At 41.7% G+C, this 18,321-nt stretch overlaps 1 protein-coding gene across 1 annotated transcript in view; it reads left to right on the forward strand.

Annotated features, from left to right (window-relative positions):
* Nucleotides 1-18,321, forward strand: part of NRXN3 (neurexin 3) — a 1,753,959-nt gene that overhangs the window by 771,906 nt on the left and 963,732 nt on the right. Inside the window, exons 11-14 of the mRNA XM_052647275.1 lie at nt 2,712-2,831; nt 13,523-13,904; nt 14,827-15,017; nt 15,794-15,967. Coding sequence (XP_052503235.1) covers nt 2,712-2,831; nt 13,523-13,904; nt 14,827-15,017; nt 15,794-15,967 — 867 coding nt within the window. The remainder of the gene's footprint in view (nt 1-2,711; nt 2,832-13,522; nt 13,905-14,826; nt 15,018-15,793; nt 15,968-18,321) is intronic.

Below are 18,321 nucleotides of genomic sequence, written 5' to 3' on the forward strand. Positions count from 1 at the left end.
ATTGACCTTTTGGCTTGATTAAAGATAAATGCCGTCGACTCTCCACTTTGGGAGGCCAAGCATTTTCCAGAAGCCCACTGAGATTTCTCTTATTTATTGCTCGAAAAATAAATATCAAACAATACTTGTTTCTCTGCCATTTTAAGGAGATGAGTGTGAATTCTTTTCCGCCACTCTTAGAGCAGTGAGGATTAGGGGGGTTGGAGATATCAAGTATAATTAAACTGTAGGGCATGGGAGGGTACAGGTTCCCCCCACCCCAACATTTTTAGTCATAGTCCATCACATCCTAAAGTTTTAGAGTCAGAGTTTGAAGTTGGCCATAGTCAGTATTTCAAGGACTCCAGAAGTACTTAACGTTTAACATATCAGTGGCATTGAAGACATGTTGGGCTGAGGCAAATGTTCTACATCCCCATGGCTGATATGGCACTAATGTGGCCATGTCCTAAAACTGACTATGGTTGTGTTAGCCTTTGTCCCTTTTATCGTGTCCCCAGTCCTAAAAATTAAGTGATGTGCAGAAATTGTCTCAAGAACAGATGTCACCTGTAAGAGCTCTTTAAATAGCCTGTATTTGTAGCAGTTCTGCCTCCATAGCCAATATTTTCCACATCTTTCATTACTTTATTCTTTCCTATTGAAGCATTTGCATGTAGAATGAAGAGGATAAAAACATAAAAAAAAAAAAAAGGCAGATTTGTTTCTTCTGAGAACATCTGTTCTTGCTTCAAAAGTCCCCACGTGATGTGTGGGTCCCTCTCCTCAAGGCCCGCAGAGTTTGCTGTTGTAAAGCAGAGGCGTATCACTCCCAGACCTGAACTTAATGAGACCATGAACAGTGCTACCTAACCAGCTGAAGTGTAGGAAAAAGCCTGTTACAGTGTATACATTTTAGATAATATCAACGGCAGGCATACTTAACGGAGGCTAAGACTGAGTGTTAAATTGCTTGTTGTAGAATTATTTTTTTTTCTCAAGACTCACTGGTCTCATGGTATCATCATCAAATTCTGGGTATATGTGGTCCCTTCTAAGTTTCTTCACTGAATTCTCAGAATTTTTATAAATATGGATTGCCCTTGGAGTAGACGTACATTCTGAAAAATATTAAACACAAATCACTGGCTGAAGACCTTGTGATTAAAAGAAACCTTTCCACTTTGAGAGCCTGTTTGCTTTTCAAGAAGGAAATTTCTCCAAACTGCAACTACTTCATAACCAGAACTTAATAGAAATGCTAATTACTCAACATTAAAGGGTCTAATTTAAAATTACCCATCCTAAAAGAGCTCTACTCAAGTGATACTCTGTTTTCTTTTCTCCCCCTAAACAACATAGAATATCTTCAGTCTTGGTGGTAGAGGAGTGGGAAGACTGGCTAGTGAAAGTTATATAATGACTTTCAAAATTACTTTGATAAGAGTATACTGACCTTATTTTGATTGTTTCTGAAGAAATAAAGATCTAGGTAGACATCAGTTATTCAACAAGCACTCATTAAAGCTCCTACTGTGTGCATGGCCCTGTGCTCCTATATGCTGGAGCTGAGTGTGTGGTCTTCTGAAATATTATAAATGCCTACTAACCATAGATGCCAATCCGTGTATTGCCCAGTTAGATGTTTCATCTCTTATTTTTTTGGAAGGTATTTCCAGAAATAAGACTTTCCATATACTGAGACTAACATAGGAAGATTGAAGCAGCATCTTTCTGCAAGGGATCAGCTATATATGTAGAGAGAGCAAACTTTTTCTAAAGAGTTCTGGTTCTACGCAATCTTCTTTGTCTTTTCAACTTACATCTGAATTCTGTAGTAAATGAAACATGATATTCCTCTCCCCTTCATCTGTTTTGATGCCTCAGTGTTTGTCTTGCCAACTCCTGCCCCTCGATACCATAATTTATCATAACACCCGATTCTTCCAAGGAGTCACTTAAACGTCATCTTGAGCATCTTGATTATGAATCTTCTTGGACAGTTTGGTTTGTTCCTTTATTTAGTGGCGCATTTTACTGAATATTCTTTTGACCTAAACAGGTTCAGTTTTGCAGTTTTGCATTATTTCATTTTTTAGGTCTTTGTATCTTTTTGGAAGATGGTGAACAGTGAATAAGTCTGAGGCCCATTGTATTCCCTTCAGGAGCATTATTTATAATGGAGTTTAGACCTTGACATTATTATTATTGTAATGATTACCATTGTGATTCATATAGTCACTGAATTCTGGTAAGACCATGGGTTAATGGAAATGTCAAATTAAAAACATAGATTGCAGAGTTCTTTTCTCATCCAATTGGTGGATATTCTCTGAAAGCCAGACTGGTGTATTATGCCTGAGTGATCAAATGGTTCTAAAAGAATGTATAATGAATTTCTTGTTTCTTCAAGAAATTCACCTGAAGTCTAAGACTTTGGGAAACAGAATGACAGCTGACTACTATTTCCTGTAAATATTGGATGGCCATTTAAAATATCTTGTACCTACGGATAAAAGAGTATACTTATTTGTTATTATCCATTATGATTCAGTTGAAATTTTGCGTTGAGGACTTCTGCAGAGTGTCTCCGAGACTCAGATGGGCTCTGAAGGGGGTTGACTGCTTGAGCGTTGCTGGGTCATATGCACCAGTGTGGCTTTGACAACTCTGATGCCATGAACACTACATTTAAGACTGATCCTAACTTTGGCACTTACCACTGCCCTTAGGCAAAGGACCAGAGACCCTGTATGCGGGGCAGAAGCTCAACGACAATGAATGGCACACCGTCCGGGTGGTGCGGAGAGGAAAGAGCCTTAAGTTAACCGTGGACGATGATGTAGCTGAGGGTGAGTAAACTCTGGAGAACTTTGTCTCTCTCTTCTTCTCTCTCTCCTCTTGGCCATTCAGTGAGCAAAGGGTTTTTTGTTTTGAAAACCTTGTATTTTGCTAAACGGAAGTCACATGTCTTGTTCTCTATTGACAAGCTCAGGTAAGACCAAGAAGATCTGCCCCTATATTTTCAGAATCCCTTTTCACTGATCTGTATCAACAAACGTCTCCACTACTGTGGTTACATATTGATGGGGCTCTCTCCTTAGGCATAGAGTGTGTGTCTGGAGAAAGGATATAGAGTTCTCGAGATCCTTCTATTAATCAGTTACTCAAAACCCACTTATCAGTCATCCCAAGTGCCAGTTCCTTCCCTTCTGAGTGAGTCACTCTCTAGCAGAGGGAGATGGGTAAACCAGAAATCCAAAACTTTAAAGGTACAAGTATGTATAAAAGCAGTACATGACACTTAGAAGGTGCTAAATAATTATTCATTTATTTCATTATTTATTTAGTCATTATTAATTGACTGCCTACTGTATCCCAAGTCCTGCTTTAGACAGTGCTGGGAATGTGGTGGTGGGCAATTCGGCAAGTCCTGGGTCTGGTGGAATTTACATTCTAGGAGGGCAAGGAGTAAGTGAATGAATCTTTACATACATAAACGAACATTCAGAGCCTCACTCAAGCAGTAAGCATTTCTTGATAGCCTGGTACATGTCAGGAATATGCTAAGGATTGTAGAAGTTATAAAGGGAGCACACAGGATTACCTGTTTCCTTCCACAATGAATCAATTTTGTGTATTAGATAAGACTTGGGAATTTGAAAATAAGTCAGGGAATATATAATGAGATTCCTTTGGGTGAGCAAGATTATAATTTTCAATCTGGAGAGAAAAGTATCAATTTGAGCTGGAGAAATCTGGAGTGGCTTATGAAGGTAGATCTTTGGGGGAAATTTGATGGATCATTTAGTAAGATCTAGGGCAGAAGGGAGAAGGCATCTTTAATGCATCTTCAGTTCAGTTCAGTTCAGTTGCTCAGTCGTGTCCGACTCTTTGCGACCCCATGAATTGGAGCACGCCAGACCTCCCTGTCCATCACCAACTCCCGGAGTTCACCCAAACTCATGTCTATCGAGTCAGTGATGCCATCCAGCCATCTCATCCTCTGTCGTCCCTTTCTCCTCCTGCCCCCAGTCCCTCCCAGCATCAGAGTCTTTTCCAATGAGTCAACTCTTTGCATGAGGTGGCCAAAGTACTGGAGTTTCAGCTTTAGCATCAGTCCTTCCAATGAACACCCAGGACTGATCTCCTTTAGAATGGACTGGTTGGACCTCCTTGCATCTTACATGAGGCATTTTAAAATTTATACTCTCCAATATTCTAGAGCAGTGCATATCTTCTTGTCTATGTGGGAAAGGAAAATGTCAGGCAGGATGGGGTGTTATGTGGAGCGCTGTTGGTGTCAGGAGACCTGGGCCCTAATGCTGATTCTCTGCAGGATTTTGTGAAAGTCACTTAACATTTCTGGGCCTGCAAGTTGAAATCAGGGGCCTAAGCCATATTTACAATGTGTTCTATGAATATGACAGTCAAATCTGAGTCAGGATCCTTTGGTTTAATAGTCACTGTCACTAAAATGCCTTATACCTTTGGGATAGAAATAATGCTAAACCTCCCTTTCCTTATTTCCTCATTTTGAAATTCTATTAAAACTTAAAACTTCTAAACTTGAAATTCTATTATTGCTAAGGCTGTTTACAGCATTAAGTCTCTGCAATGTTTGGTTCTGTAATTTAGTTTTATACTTATGAGCCTGAGCGTCTATGCTTACGGAGTTGGGCCTTGTAGTGAGCCGTGTGTGTGTGTGTGTGTGTGTGTGTGTGTGTGTGTGTATAAGTGTAAGTCAGGAATGAGAGCCTGGATACAGTCAGAAGACCCACGTATATCTAGTGACCAGCTGGCATTAGATACTGCCTTAGCTGTTTCACACATATCAGCTCCTTTAATCTTCTGAAGTACACCATTGCCTTGCAAGTCGAGTGTTCTTGTTGTCATTTTATGTAAGGGGAGCATGAATTTAGAGGCAGGTGTAAGATTAAACTCTAAATTCATGTCTGTATGATTTGACCCAATCAAACTGCTTGTTAGACTTCACAGTTTATCCTAATAAAATGATTTGTCTTACACCATAGGTACAATATAGTGGAATGGATTGAGGTGAGGTGAGGAATACATTTCAGAAGGTAGACAGTAGTACTCACCTCCTTCCTTCCCTCAGGGAAGAGAAACAGAACTGGAGCAATAAGCCATTACCCTCCAATTGTACAGAGACGCAACTTAGTATTGGGTGGTGGAGTTACTGTTCTATACGCCTGAAGGGTAGCTGAGCTTTATGTAATGAATATATCAAAGAGATGTAAAAATGACTGTAAGCTTTAGAACACATAGCCAACCTGAATTAATTATTCAACAACTCCCCGTGAGGGAGTGCAGAAAGGAGCCCTCAAAGGGAGCTGTGATACACCCCACGTCCCTCGCTGACTTCTCTGGGTTCAGCCCAGGAAAGCCAACAGAGCTCTTTGCAGCGTGTTTTGAATAAACAGCCACTAGATGGCGACCTCACCCCTCTCTCTGCAGACAGTGCGTTCCGTTTATTTCCATGGGGAAATTACATGCCCTGAAATCTAAGAACTGCAGGACTGAGAATACAGTAATGTATATTGTCTCCCTCAGTCAATATTCTCTTATAGAAATTTTAGAATAAAGGTAATTGTAAAGTGTGCTTTCTCTTAACCACTAATAATTAAACTGCAGGATTAAACCATGGATGCCCAAGTCATCCAGTAATTTGATATTAGAAATTAATGAGCCCCACCATACCCCCTACTTTGCTGCTGATGGGGAAAAAAAGGAGCCATGCAGATAAAGAAATTTGGGAGAAGAAAAGAGCTATTTTGCTTATGAGCTGCAGCCTTGGGTTGCTTCTTACAGTGATAAGGGGTTTGGGAATTTTAATTTTACCTCACAGAAGTCATAAAATCAGGCAATGAAACTAAAATACCACACGGTCTTCAGGTTATTAAGTAGTGTCTTACTGACTTATTTAGTAATGCCTTTCATGCTGTTTAAGGTCCCCCAGGATGTCAGATTTTCAGCTAGTTTGTAGAAATGGATGCAAAGAATAGGTCAGACTCATAAGAAATCAGAAGCTAGGAAAGAAATAGTCCTTAGCCTGGTGGTTCTAATTTACTGTAATATAATGTGTTCCTGGAGAAATACTAAGTTCAGTTGACAGTTAATCAGGATTGATCGATTGATTGGCTGAGCTGGATTTCTATTATTAAGAATAAATTAGGGACTTCCCTGGTGGTCCAGTGATGAAGACTCTATGCTCCTGATGCCGAGGGCCTGGGTTCGATCCCTAGTCAGGGAACTAGATCCCACAGGGCCAAACTAAGATCTGCTGCTGCTGCTAAGTCGCTTCAGTCGTGTCCGACTCTGTGCAGCTCCAGAGATGGCAGCCCACCAGGCTCCCCTGTCCCTGGGATTCTCCAGGCAAGAGCACTGGAGTGGGTTGCCACTAAGATCTAGTGCAGCCAAATAAAAATAAATATTTTTAAAAATCTTTAAAAAATAATAACAGAATACATCACATGAGTTATGCTCCTCAGCATGGGGAGCCAATGCTTCAGGAACTGCCCACTCCACCTGGAGCTTCTTTCTGGTATAGAATTTCACCTTTTCTTCTCTTTTTAAATCTTACTCCTCTGGTCCACATTAGCTTTTTTCTTTCGTTCCTTCACCCTATATATAGCACATACCACACCAAGCTGTAGAGCATCATTTTCCAAGAAAAATTTCTCATGTTAATAAAAAAATGTTGAGATCAGTTTGGATACAATAGGTTAAACAAAATGCAGTAGAATTCTTTATTGAAAGACCTGTTAGGAGCCTTTAATATGCTAATATCTCTTGCTCATCATCAAAAATTGCATATACAATGTTTGCCCAACTTATTCGGTACCAGAACTTTTTAAAAATTTCTAAAGCATTTTACTTTACTAGCTTGTGAGATGAGTGCAAGAAAGCAAAGAAGAACTAAAGAGCCTCTTGATGAAAGTGAAAGAGGAGAGTGAAAAAGTTGACTTAAAACTCAACGTTCAGAAAACTAAGATCATGGCATCTGGTCCCATAACTTCATGGCAAATAGATGAGAAAACAGTGGAAACAGTGACAGACTTTTTTTGGGGGGGCTCCAAAATCACTGCAGATGGTGATTGCAGCCATGAAATTAAAAGACGCTTATTCCTTAGAAGCAAAGTTATGACCAACCTAGACAGCATATTAAAAAGCAGAGACATTACTTTGCCAACAAAGGTCTATCTAGTCAAGGCTATGGTTTTTCCAGTAGTCATATATGGATGTGAGAGTTGGGACTATAAAGAAAGTTGAGCACTGAAGAATTGATGCTTTTGAACTGTGGTGTTGGAGAAGACTCTTGAGAGTCCCTTGGACTGCAAGGAGATCCAACCAGTCCGTCCTAAGGAGATCCAACCAGTCCGTCCTAAGGAGATCAGTCCTGGGTGTTCATTGGAAGGACTGATGCTGAAGCTGAAATTCCAATACTTTGGCCACCTGACGCAAAGAACTGACCCATTTGAAAAGACCCTGATGCTGGGAAAGATTGAAGGCAGGAGAAGAAGGGGACGGCAGAGGATGAGATGGTTGGTTGGCATCACTGACTCAGTGGACATGAGTTTGAGTAGACTCTGGGAGTTGGTGATGGACAGGGAAGATTGGCGTGCTGCAGTCCATGGGGTCACAAAGAGTCAGACATAACTGAGCAACTGAACTGAACTGAAAGCATTTCACAGCATATACTCTTGAAAAATGTTGCTATAACATGGAGAAAAGGATGTGAGAGTGGTCGAGCTGGAGGATTGTGGGAAAAGTGTGCCTTCTTTACTAAGCTTTATAAACCTTTGTTTTCTTAACTTCTCTCCCCCCATCTGTGGGCGTGGGTGGTCAAGCCTTTCCCATTATTTCTTTGCTGTCAGTGTTGGCCAACTCTTAAGGCTGACTCCAAAGCAGATGTCTCACATGCAGCCTCCTTCCCCAGATGTGAGGGGTGCTTGCTGTGCTCCAGCCCCTCCGCCAGTGTGGGGCACATGGAAGAGGCAAGGAGTGGTCCCTGCTTACAAGGAGCTTGTGTTCTGGTAAAAGAAAGAAAACAATAAGTGAAGTCTCCAGGAAATTCTTAGCAGACGTCAGAGAAAAGGGAAAAAGGAAAGCTGCGTAATTAGTTCATAGCTACCGGACTGTGTTCTGTCCTATATACATACTGATACATTTCATCCTGATAATTTCATGCTGATTTCACAAGGAAATTGAGCCACAGGAAAGTTATGTAACCCAGGCAGTCAAGCCTCAGAGCTTACATGTTCATCCACTTGTGGAAATTTGCAGGTTGAACTTGGCTAAAATTTTCAGTAGGTTTCTGCTCTCAACAAACTCCTGTACTCTGAGAGCTGGTCTGTTAACTGCTCTCTGGCCAGCCATGAACTATGTCAGTGGATGCGTGAACAGGAGCCAGGGATGCATGCCTATCCTGGGAAAGGTAAGGAATACATTCAGCTCAGTTCAGTTCAGCCGCTCAGTCGTGTCTGACTCCTTGCAACCCCATGGACCACAGCACGCCAAGCCTCCTTGTCCATTGCCAACTCCTGGAGCTTACCCAAACTCATGTCCATTGAGTTGGTGATGCCATCCAACCATCTCATCCACTGTCGTTCCCTTCTCCTGCCTTCAATTTTTCCCACTCTTTTCCGATGAGTCAGTTCTTTGCATCAAGTAGCCAAAGTATTAGAGTTTCAGCTTCAGCATCAGTCCTTCCAATGAGTATTCAGGACTGATTTCCTTTAGGATGGACTGGTTGGATCTCCTTGCAGTCCAAGGGACTCTCAAGAGTCTTGTGAGTTAGATGGATGACGTTACAATTTTCGGCTACTGCAAAGAAGTGTGAACTCATCGCAGCAACTTCTGTGTGGAAATTTCATCAGTTAAATTCCATCTACAACTTTTCTTGGACAGTGATGTAAGGAATGAGTCAAGTGTTTTCTCCAGAAACAGTGTATCTGTACAAGAGAAGATATGGGCTTTGAGATGCATGATAGACATCTGTGTTCAGTTCGGGGGGTCTACCATTTACCCAGCTATATGACCTGTGATAAACTGCCCTCTAGAACGCTAAGCACAGTGTCCTCACCCCTGAAGCAATATAGCAATGCCTGTCTACAGCTTTTTGTGTGTGTGATTGTGGCATCTGATGGTGGTTACAGAGTGCCTGTCATACAGGGAGTCTTCAGTAGTCTTGCTTTTTCCTTATTATTTTTCTCCCAGGTTACTCCTCTTTCCTCTGAAATTTGAAAGCAGCTGCTGTGAAGTATGCATGTATTCTCACCTTAAGTGGAGGGAGTTTCAGTTTACAGACAGCATTGAAAAGAGATGGGTGAAAAGTTTCCTAGCTATTAATATTGATTAGGTGATGGAAGGACTGATGCTGAAGCTCCAATACCTTGGTCACCTGATGCAAAGAACTGACTCATTTGAAAAGACCCTGATGCTGAGAAAGATTGAAGGCAGGAGGAGAAAGGGATGACAGAGGATGAGATGGTTGGATGGCATCACCGACCTGATGGACGTGAGTTTGAGTAAGCTCTGGGAGTTGGTGATGGACAGGGAATCCTGGTGTGCTGCAGTCGGTGGGGTCGCAGAGTCAGACACAACTGAGTGACTGAACTGAACTGATACACAGATTTTTTTATAAAGCGTTTATTGGCTTAGTGTGGCCAAGTTTCAAACTTAATCTATATCCTCAATGCTTTTTCCAGGTGCAGCAGCATACACTCTTTTTTTTTTTTTTAATATCCATATGTGGCCAAGTGACTTTTTTTTACCACATGGTAAAGCCAGTTCACTTTTTAAGAACTTTTTTTTATATTGGAATATAATTTATTAAAAATGTTGTGTTTGATGTGTATAACAAAGTGATTCAATTATGCATACACATGTATCTATTATTTTTCAAGTCCTTTTCCCAGTTAGGTTGTTGTCTAGTGTTGACACAGTTCCCTGTGCTCTATACCAGGTTGTTGTTGGTTATTCATTTTAAATATAGCAGTAAATTTTCTAATTTGGTCCCATCACCTTCTTTACTCCCTTGTCTCTCCTAACCCCACCAACTTCTAGCTAAAGCTCTCTGAGTTATCCTAAACTTTAAATCTGCATCCCTGGGCTAAGCTCTCAAAGTTAGCCTTTTTCTTACAGGGTTTCCCTGGTGGCTCAGATGAAGAAGAATATGCCTGAAATGTAGGAGACTTGGTTCCATCCCTGGGTCAGGAAGATCCCCCTGTTTAAGGGAATGGCTACTCACTGTAGTATTCCTGCCTGGAGAATTCCGTGGACGGAGGAGCCTGGTGGGCTATATAGTCCATGGCATCTGAAAGAGTCAGACACGACTGAGAGACACTTGCTTACTTATGCAAACCTTCCTTTGATCTCTCCACACTGTCAGCTCAGTCAACACTGTATGATTTTCCTGCTTTACGAAATTCGTGTTTTGGAGAGCAGAATTTCCTAACCCCTCAGTGCTAGAGGCTGATTTACCCATCAGTTCAGTTCAGTTCAGTCGCTCAGCCGTGTCCAACCTTTTGCAACCCCATGAGCTTCGGTTTATCCGTACTTCTCTAAAAACTCCCAGTTTACCTTGTCATTGTCTCTTCAGAGTCCTCTCGGAACTCCAGTCTTCACTAGGGATCATCCCTTTATCTCTTCTTAGTTCTCATCACTGATGTTTTTTGTTCTAAATTTTTACTCTAAGAATGAGCATGAGGACTAACATCATCATTGTTCACTTCCTGGGCCCTCATCGAGATTGGCTATGGTTTCCCCTCCCCATCATTGTCCAGCCCCAGCTCCCTGCCTCTATCCCTTGTATGAACAGCTGTGGCCACATGGACATTGGGTACTTATTTTATCACTTCATAGTTTTATATCATGTGAATTTAGGCTATGCTAGCTGCATTTTCATGACCAGTCCAGTTTTCAATACTAAAACATTTTATCCAGTAATTAATTCCTTCTTCTAGTTATTCAGTTGTTAGCAGGTTTATGTTGCATTTTGATTTTTGTCCTATTACAATGTTATATTTAAGTTAACCATCATCATCATTTTATTTTTGCTTATATGAAGAGAACAATTTGTCACTAGTTGTCAAAACACCACACAGGAGCTCATAAAATGTAAATTTGATTTTTGCACTTATGAACAATTCTTTCAACTAGGTCTGAGAATGCTCCCAAAGAGATGAAATTAATATTGAGCATCCATGGGTGTGATCTGATTGAAGATCTCAGATACTGAAGTTTAAGGACCCAAGAAAATATGATCCCCTCCCCTGCTTTTATTTTTGCCATCTGAGTTCTACACCAATTGAGAAAAACAAATGCTAGTCTGCTGGAAATGAACTATCATTTTTATTAGTGATAGCACTGATGTTGAAATATGTGGTTTACATGTACTGGATTTCAGGACTAGAACTGCCCTCTGGAACGCTGATTCAGCACTGGAGTAGGAATCTCCACTGAAGCAAGTCTCCTCTAACAAATGAGCAGCGGATGAGTGAGTGACATGAACCAATGTTTCCCAAGGCAGCATGTTCCCATAAAGCACATGCCAGGGGCTGAGCTATGGACATATGGTTTCTCTCTGCAGACTGTCCTTATATTTCAGATTTTGTCACTCTTTTTCCTCTGGAAAGCTATAAAAAAGGGAATAGAGATACTAGTATGTCTTGCTAGTGAAATTTCTTCAAAGTGGAAGGTCATAAAAGGAGAAAGAAGGAAGAGGAAATTTCCTTTCCCTTTCTTCTGCCTCTGGGGTATTACAACTTGGTTTGTTAAATTTTAATATGATTTACCTAAAAAAATGTTGAGAGAGCCACCTTCTAGTTTGACCACATTAATGCTGTTTTCCTTGATTTTCTTACTAAAATGTGCTGTCTCTTTGTATTTATTTCAAGCCCTTCTTATTACCCTTGCCCCAGCCACTCACTATTTCTGGGTAAACCAGGTAATGAGAGGGCTAATAGATTATTTGTATCAGCTGGAGATTCTTTAGTTGCACGTGTAAGACACCCAACTCAAATGTTTTAAGCATAAAGGGCAATCTATGGCCATATAGCTTTTAAAAGCCCAGGTTTGGTTGACTAGATACAGGTCTTAAAAAGACATCACCCTGCAGAAACCATCTCTCTCCATTTCGTGGTATCGTCTGGGTCGGCTCTCTTACCAGGGAGACCCTCTCCCCTCCAGTTATCATGGCCTCCAGCAGCCCTGGGTTTTCTTCTTTTCCCTTCAGCAAGCCTTGTTTGCCAAGAATCTCTCTTTCCTAAGTGTTCCAGCAAAAACATGGGGATAAATTGGGTTGCTGCTAATTCAATGTTCTAAGTGTAATCCCTAGATTGATCACAGAAGCAGCACCTTGAAACTTGTTAGGAAAGCAGATTCTCAGAGTTTGAAGTTTCAAACTCCAGAGTTTTGAATAATAAACTCTAAGGGTGGGCTCAGTGAACTGTGTGATTGAGATGCGTGCTTTAAAGACCAATTTGTTAGTTCATTGATCACACTCTATGTTTGCTGCTGCTGCTGCTAAGTTGCTTCAGTCGTGTCTGACTCTTAGTGACCCCATGGACTGCAGCCTACCAGGCTCCTCCACCCATGGGACTTTCCAGGCAAGAGTACTGGAGTGGGTCGCCATTGTCTTCTCCGACTCTCTATGTCTAGGGGGATAGAATATCTTGAGTGATTCAGACTGGGTAATTTGATTATTTCAGGAGCTGTGATGGGGTCACCTTCATCCAGCCCCAGTGTTTTAAGGGTGGAGTGGGGAAGGTGGCTTCCCAAAGGAAAATTAAATGTAATTATCAGTAAAAGCAACAGGTGCTAGTCAGATAAAATTAATATGTTCTACAATAGAAACTTTTCCCCAAGCATTGGGTGACGATTTATGATACCAAGAAATAGTTGGTATTGAATGACTGCTGCTGCTGCTAAGTCACTTCAGTCATGTCTGACTCTGAAGTGACCTTCTCCAATGCATGAAAGTGAAAAGTGAAAGTGAAGTCGCTCAGTCGTGTCTGACTCTTTGCGACCCCATGGACTGCAGCCTACCAGGCTCCTCCGTCCATGGGATTTTCCAGGCAAGAGTACTGGAGTAGGGTGCCATTGCCTTCTCCAAATGAATGACTAAGGCTTGCTTATTTTATCTTTACAAGGGTTAGGGCAAATAACAACTCTTCTTCTTACAGTATGTTTTTGTACTCCATTGTTTCCCTGAATGGAGCAGATGAGAAAATTCATCCTTTAACTTGAGTTGTCCATGATCTCATATCTTCCTTTATAGATGGTACCTTCTGTGCGGCTGCAGGAGGGCACGGAGTGCAGGGCATAAAACTCGAACTGGCCCAGTAATCAGCTCGCCCGCTGCAGCCAAGTCAGATATCTGCTATACCGAATATTTTGTTTTTTGGAACTGAATGTTTGTGTAGAAACAAATTAGTTCTACACGCTATCGTAAGGATGCTATGACAAAACAGGGTCAGTTTTCCCGTTTGCATATCTTGTCTTGTGATTTTTTTCACAGGTACGATGGTGGGAGATCACACCCGCTTGGAATTCCACAACATCGAAACTGGTATCATGACCGAGAAACGCTACATCTCCGTGGTCCCCTCCAGTTTCATTGGCCACTTGCAGAGTCTTATGTTCAATGGGCTGCTCTACATTGACTTGTGCAAAAATGGAGACATCGACTACTGCGAACTGAAGGCTCGCTTTGGACTGAGGAACATCATCGCCGACCCTGTCACCTTCAAGACCAAGAGCAGCTACCTGAGCCTGGCCACCCTCCAGGCCTACACCTCCATGCACCTCTTCTTTCAGTTCAAGACCACCTCTGCTGACGGTTTCATCCTCTTCAACAGCGGTGATGGTAACGACTTCATTGCCGTTGAGCTAGTCAAGGGGTAAGTGGAGGACAGCGCCTAGGTATCTTAGCGCCAGCTCTGCATAAACTATGGAGATGAAAAGAGTGTCCATTCTACTTTCTATTCCTGATACATGCTCTCACCCCCATTGATTAAAAATGTCTGTGTAATGATTAAGGCAGGAAAGGAGGGAAATTCATGAGTTTATTGAAAGATCCTCTGCTAACTCAGTACTCTCAAGCTTTTTATTATGAAATGTAGTCCTTTAAACTGACGGGAGAAAAGGAATTAGGTTTGCAAAACAGGGATATAGTCTGTGGGGCAGTAAAATCTGTGCCACCAAATTCATGGGAAGAAGTGAAATATAGATATTTTCAGTACTACCGTTATCCCATATATGCAAATTTTAAAAAGCTGTTCTTGGTCCAAGATATTTTGCTACTGAGTGTTGGGATATAGTTAAAACAAAAGCAAAAAAAAAGAGACCAAAACCCAACACACAGATCCATGAATGACTATGAATTTAAATTTCGCCCCCTAGTGTTTTGCAGTGTACCAACTGCTGTGCTTTGCGACTTGGGATTTTTACTTGGTAGTGTTAAATAAATAGATTCAATGAGTCTAGAACTAAAATGCAGTCTGACAGAATAGGATCTGACTGTTCTTTAAGATCCCCTGGAGAAGGGCATGGAAACCCACTCCAGTATTCTTGCCTGGAGAAGCCCATGGACAGAGGAGCCTGGCAGGCTACAGTCCTTAGGGTCGCAAAGAGTCAGGCACCACTGAAGTGACTTAGCACACATTCTTTATTCTTAAATCAAGCTTTAGTTTTTCTTGCATGATGCCAGTCTCTCTTGGGGTGTTTGAAGCCCCCAGTGTCAGTTATGTACAGTTTGCCATTAAACTGCATTAAACTGCTTCAGGCAATCTCAAGTCATTGGGTGCTTGTGATGTCTCCCAGGTACATACACTATGTGTTTGACCTTGGAAATGGCCCCAATGTGATCAAAGGCAATAGTGACCGCCCCCTGAATGACAACCAGTGGCACAACGTCGTCATCACCCGGGACAACAGTAACACCCACAGCCTGAAAGTGGACACTAAGGTGGTCACTCAAGTTATCAATGGTGCCAAAAATCTGGATTTGAAAGGTAAAGCTTGTAAAGACATTTATCCTTCTTAGAGCTTTCGGTGGAAAGGCTGTTCCCAGCAGTAACCTGCACTTTAGGAACACTGTGCAGTTTTGATACATCATGTATATCCTGTTTCAACTACACTGAATTATACCAGAATGCAATTTATTCAGGTTTTCCTTTGACCACTCCTTAGGAATGCTCTGTTTTCCCTGTAAACCTTGGGCGGGTGGGAACTGAGTGATGAATTACAAAACGTGGAGAGGTCATGATGCAGAGGAAGGCATATAGGTTTTGGAATCTCAGCTAAATCATTTACTGCCTGTGTGACTTTGGTAAAATTTTTTAGCCTTTTTTCTGTTTCTGTACACTTTAGTTTTTCAAAATGAGGATAGTAATTGTTACTACATTTATGAGCTGTTAGGAGTTTTGATGAAATAATGTCTATAAAATTCTCGGCATATTATCCATAACAAGCACATAAAAAGGACTCAGTAAATGGTTGTTTTGTTGAAAATGTTGTTAATCTTTACTTCATCGTAAAATGGAAACAATAGCTACCTCATGGAATGGATATGGTGATTACAATTTGTGAGATGATGCGTATAAAATGAATGACACTTAAGAAATGTTAAGTTTCTTTTTTATACAGTGTGGAAACCCTGTCAATAATTTTGGTGGATGCTGTTTCCGCCAGCTGTGTTACTGTTACCTGGGCAATGGCAAGTGGGCTTGGCTTCCGTTGACATGGCTCCCTTTACCCATTTGCTTTTCCTACCCATTTTCCTTTCCAGGTGACCTCTACATGGCAGGTCTGGCCCAAGGCATGTACAGCAACCTCCCAAAGCTCGTGGCCTCCCGGGATGGCTTCCAGGGCTGCCTGGCGTCAGTGGACTTGAATGGGCGCCTGCCAGACCTCATCAACGATGCCCTCCACCGCAGTGGGCAGATCGAACGTGGCTGTGAAGGTACCACCTGTCTTTTTAAGCTGCAGCCCTGTTGCAAGCCTCTTTGCTGCCTCTGCCAGTGCTCCTTCATCGGTTTACCTTCCATCCCCTACCCCATCTGACCCTGCGTCACCATCGGTGTCCTCTTGTCTCTGGCTGAGTATGTCAAGACATGTGCCGCAGGCTCTGGGAATGCATGTTGGCACATGTCCGCTCAGGGTCACCTTGCCATAGAGGACCTTTCCTGGCACTGACATCAGGCTTCTCCTGACTCGTGTCTTTGCTTCCTGCATGGCTGAAAAGGTATCAGGGACTTTTACTTGATATCTTAGTACATGAGGAGACACAAACCGGGGACTTCTATATGGGTGTCACCATGAATAAAATGTATGTCGCTAACAGTGGCTGCAATATTTAATGCAGACTGAGCGGGAGGTAGGAAAATGATGTCAGAATGCCTTGATGGGGGGAGGGAAGGAACAGTTATTGAGTACTTAGAGGTCAGGCATCCTTAGGCAGTTTCTCAGTGCGGTGGAGTGGAGCAGCATGGGCTTTGATGTTGTAAAGATCTGGATTTGGGTCCAGGTAGTAGTTCCTGCAGAGAAGGCAATGGCACCCCACTCCAGTACTCTTGCCTGGAAAATCCCATGGATGGAGGAGCCTGGTGGGCTGCAGTCCATGGGGTCGCGAATAGTCAGACACGACTAAGCGACTTCACTTTTCACTTTTCACTTTCATGCATTAGAGAAGGAAATGGCAACTCACTCCAGTGTTCTTGCCTGGAGAATCCCAGGAACGGGGAGCCTGGTGGGCTGCCGTCTATGGGGTCACACACAGTCGGACAAGACTGAAGCGACTTAGCAGCAGCAGCAGCAGCAGCAGCAGTTCCTGTCCGCTGTGTGGCTTGTGGCACGTTAATTAACCTTTCCGAACTATGTCTCCTCATCTGTAGAATGGGACAATAAAACGTGTCTTGGAAGGTAATATATATCAGTCAGAGTTAAATGTAGAATGCCGTGGTACATACATAGTAGGTACTCAATAAGAGGTAGGATTATTATTTACAAATTTTATATCATCTGAGACATTTAATAGCATTGCATGCCCACCCATGCAGCACAACAAACCATGCTCAGCCTATTTCTGTAGGTAGTACACTGTCTCTTGAGATATTAACTGAATTTGATAGGTCTTTTGAGTCCAATCAGTTCTTCGCAATAAAACCCATCTCATTTTAACCAGCAGGGGATAGCAGACATTCTCAGCCTTCCCCAGCCTCCTTGCATTGGTTGAAAAGGTGACTCAAATCTAACTTGAGAGTCCAAGAGGATGATCTGACCAGTCACCAGGGCCCGTGTTTTCTTTTGTCTGGTTGAGCGACGTGGTCTTTTGTGCCATATATTGTGTTTTCTTGTATCCCTCATTAATTTACCACATCAAACCTGTTCATTCATCTCCTAACTGTTCAGCTTCATTTATCAATCCTGTTTTTCATCACCTTAGTCCTTCACTTGCCATCTAAAAGCACCCTTTAATAAAAAGCTTCTGATCAACTTCCCAGACTGATCGGTAGTATGGAAATCTTTTCCCTTCACCTAAGAGTCAGTTTCTTATTACCATTTTGCCCTAGTAATAAGGCTTATTGTCTCTATAATCCTTCCAGTTTTCTTTTAGCCAGAAATATTTCTTAAATTCTGTTGGCCAAATACAGGGTGTGTGCATGGACAGACATGAAGTTGGGTATCACCAACCATTTAAAGTAGCCACTTTGCTTTCTTCTCCTGAAAATGCACAAATTCACTCAAGAGTTTTTGTCATATTGGCCTGCTCTCAGTTCCTTTGGGTATTAAGGGAAATCCTGAAATAGATGCCCTATTTGGAAACTGAGTATCTTAGTTTAGGAGACTTTGGAATGACAGGCATTCCAGTTTTTCTGGAATGATTAATCATATCAAGTCAAATCATAATATAAAAGCACATGTTCAGAAGCACAAGACACCCTTCAAATGTTAAATATGTTTATCAGGCCATCAATTCTGCAGATTTAGATGTTAACAGAAATCATCCATTTAACTCCATAGCAACATTGCCTGATAGAAATATAATGTGAGTCACATATGTAATTTTAAATTTCCTGGTAGCTACATTTAGAAGAGATTAAAAGTAACAGGTAAAGTTTAATTTTACAGTTTAACTTATCCCAGAATATCCAAAATATTATCTTTTCAACATATAATCAATTTAACATTTTTAGTAAGACATTTTAAGTTTCATATTGAACCTTCAAAATCAAATGTGTGTTTTGTACTTGCAGCACACGCAGTGCAGACCACATACCTTTCAGGTACTCAATAGCCATTTGCATCTATCGCTAC

The sequence above is a fragment of the Budorcas taxicolor genome, chromosome 10, assembly GCF_023091745.1.
Source record: "Budorcas taxicolor isolate Tak-1 chromosome 10, Takin1.1, whole genome shotgun sequence".
NCBI classification, from domain to species: Eukaryota; Metazoa; Chordata; class Mammalia; order Artiodactyla; family Bovidae; genus Budorcas; species Budorcas taxicolor.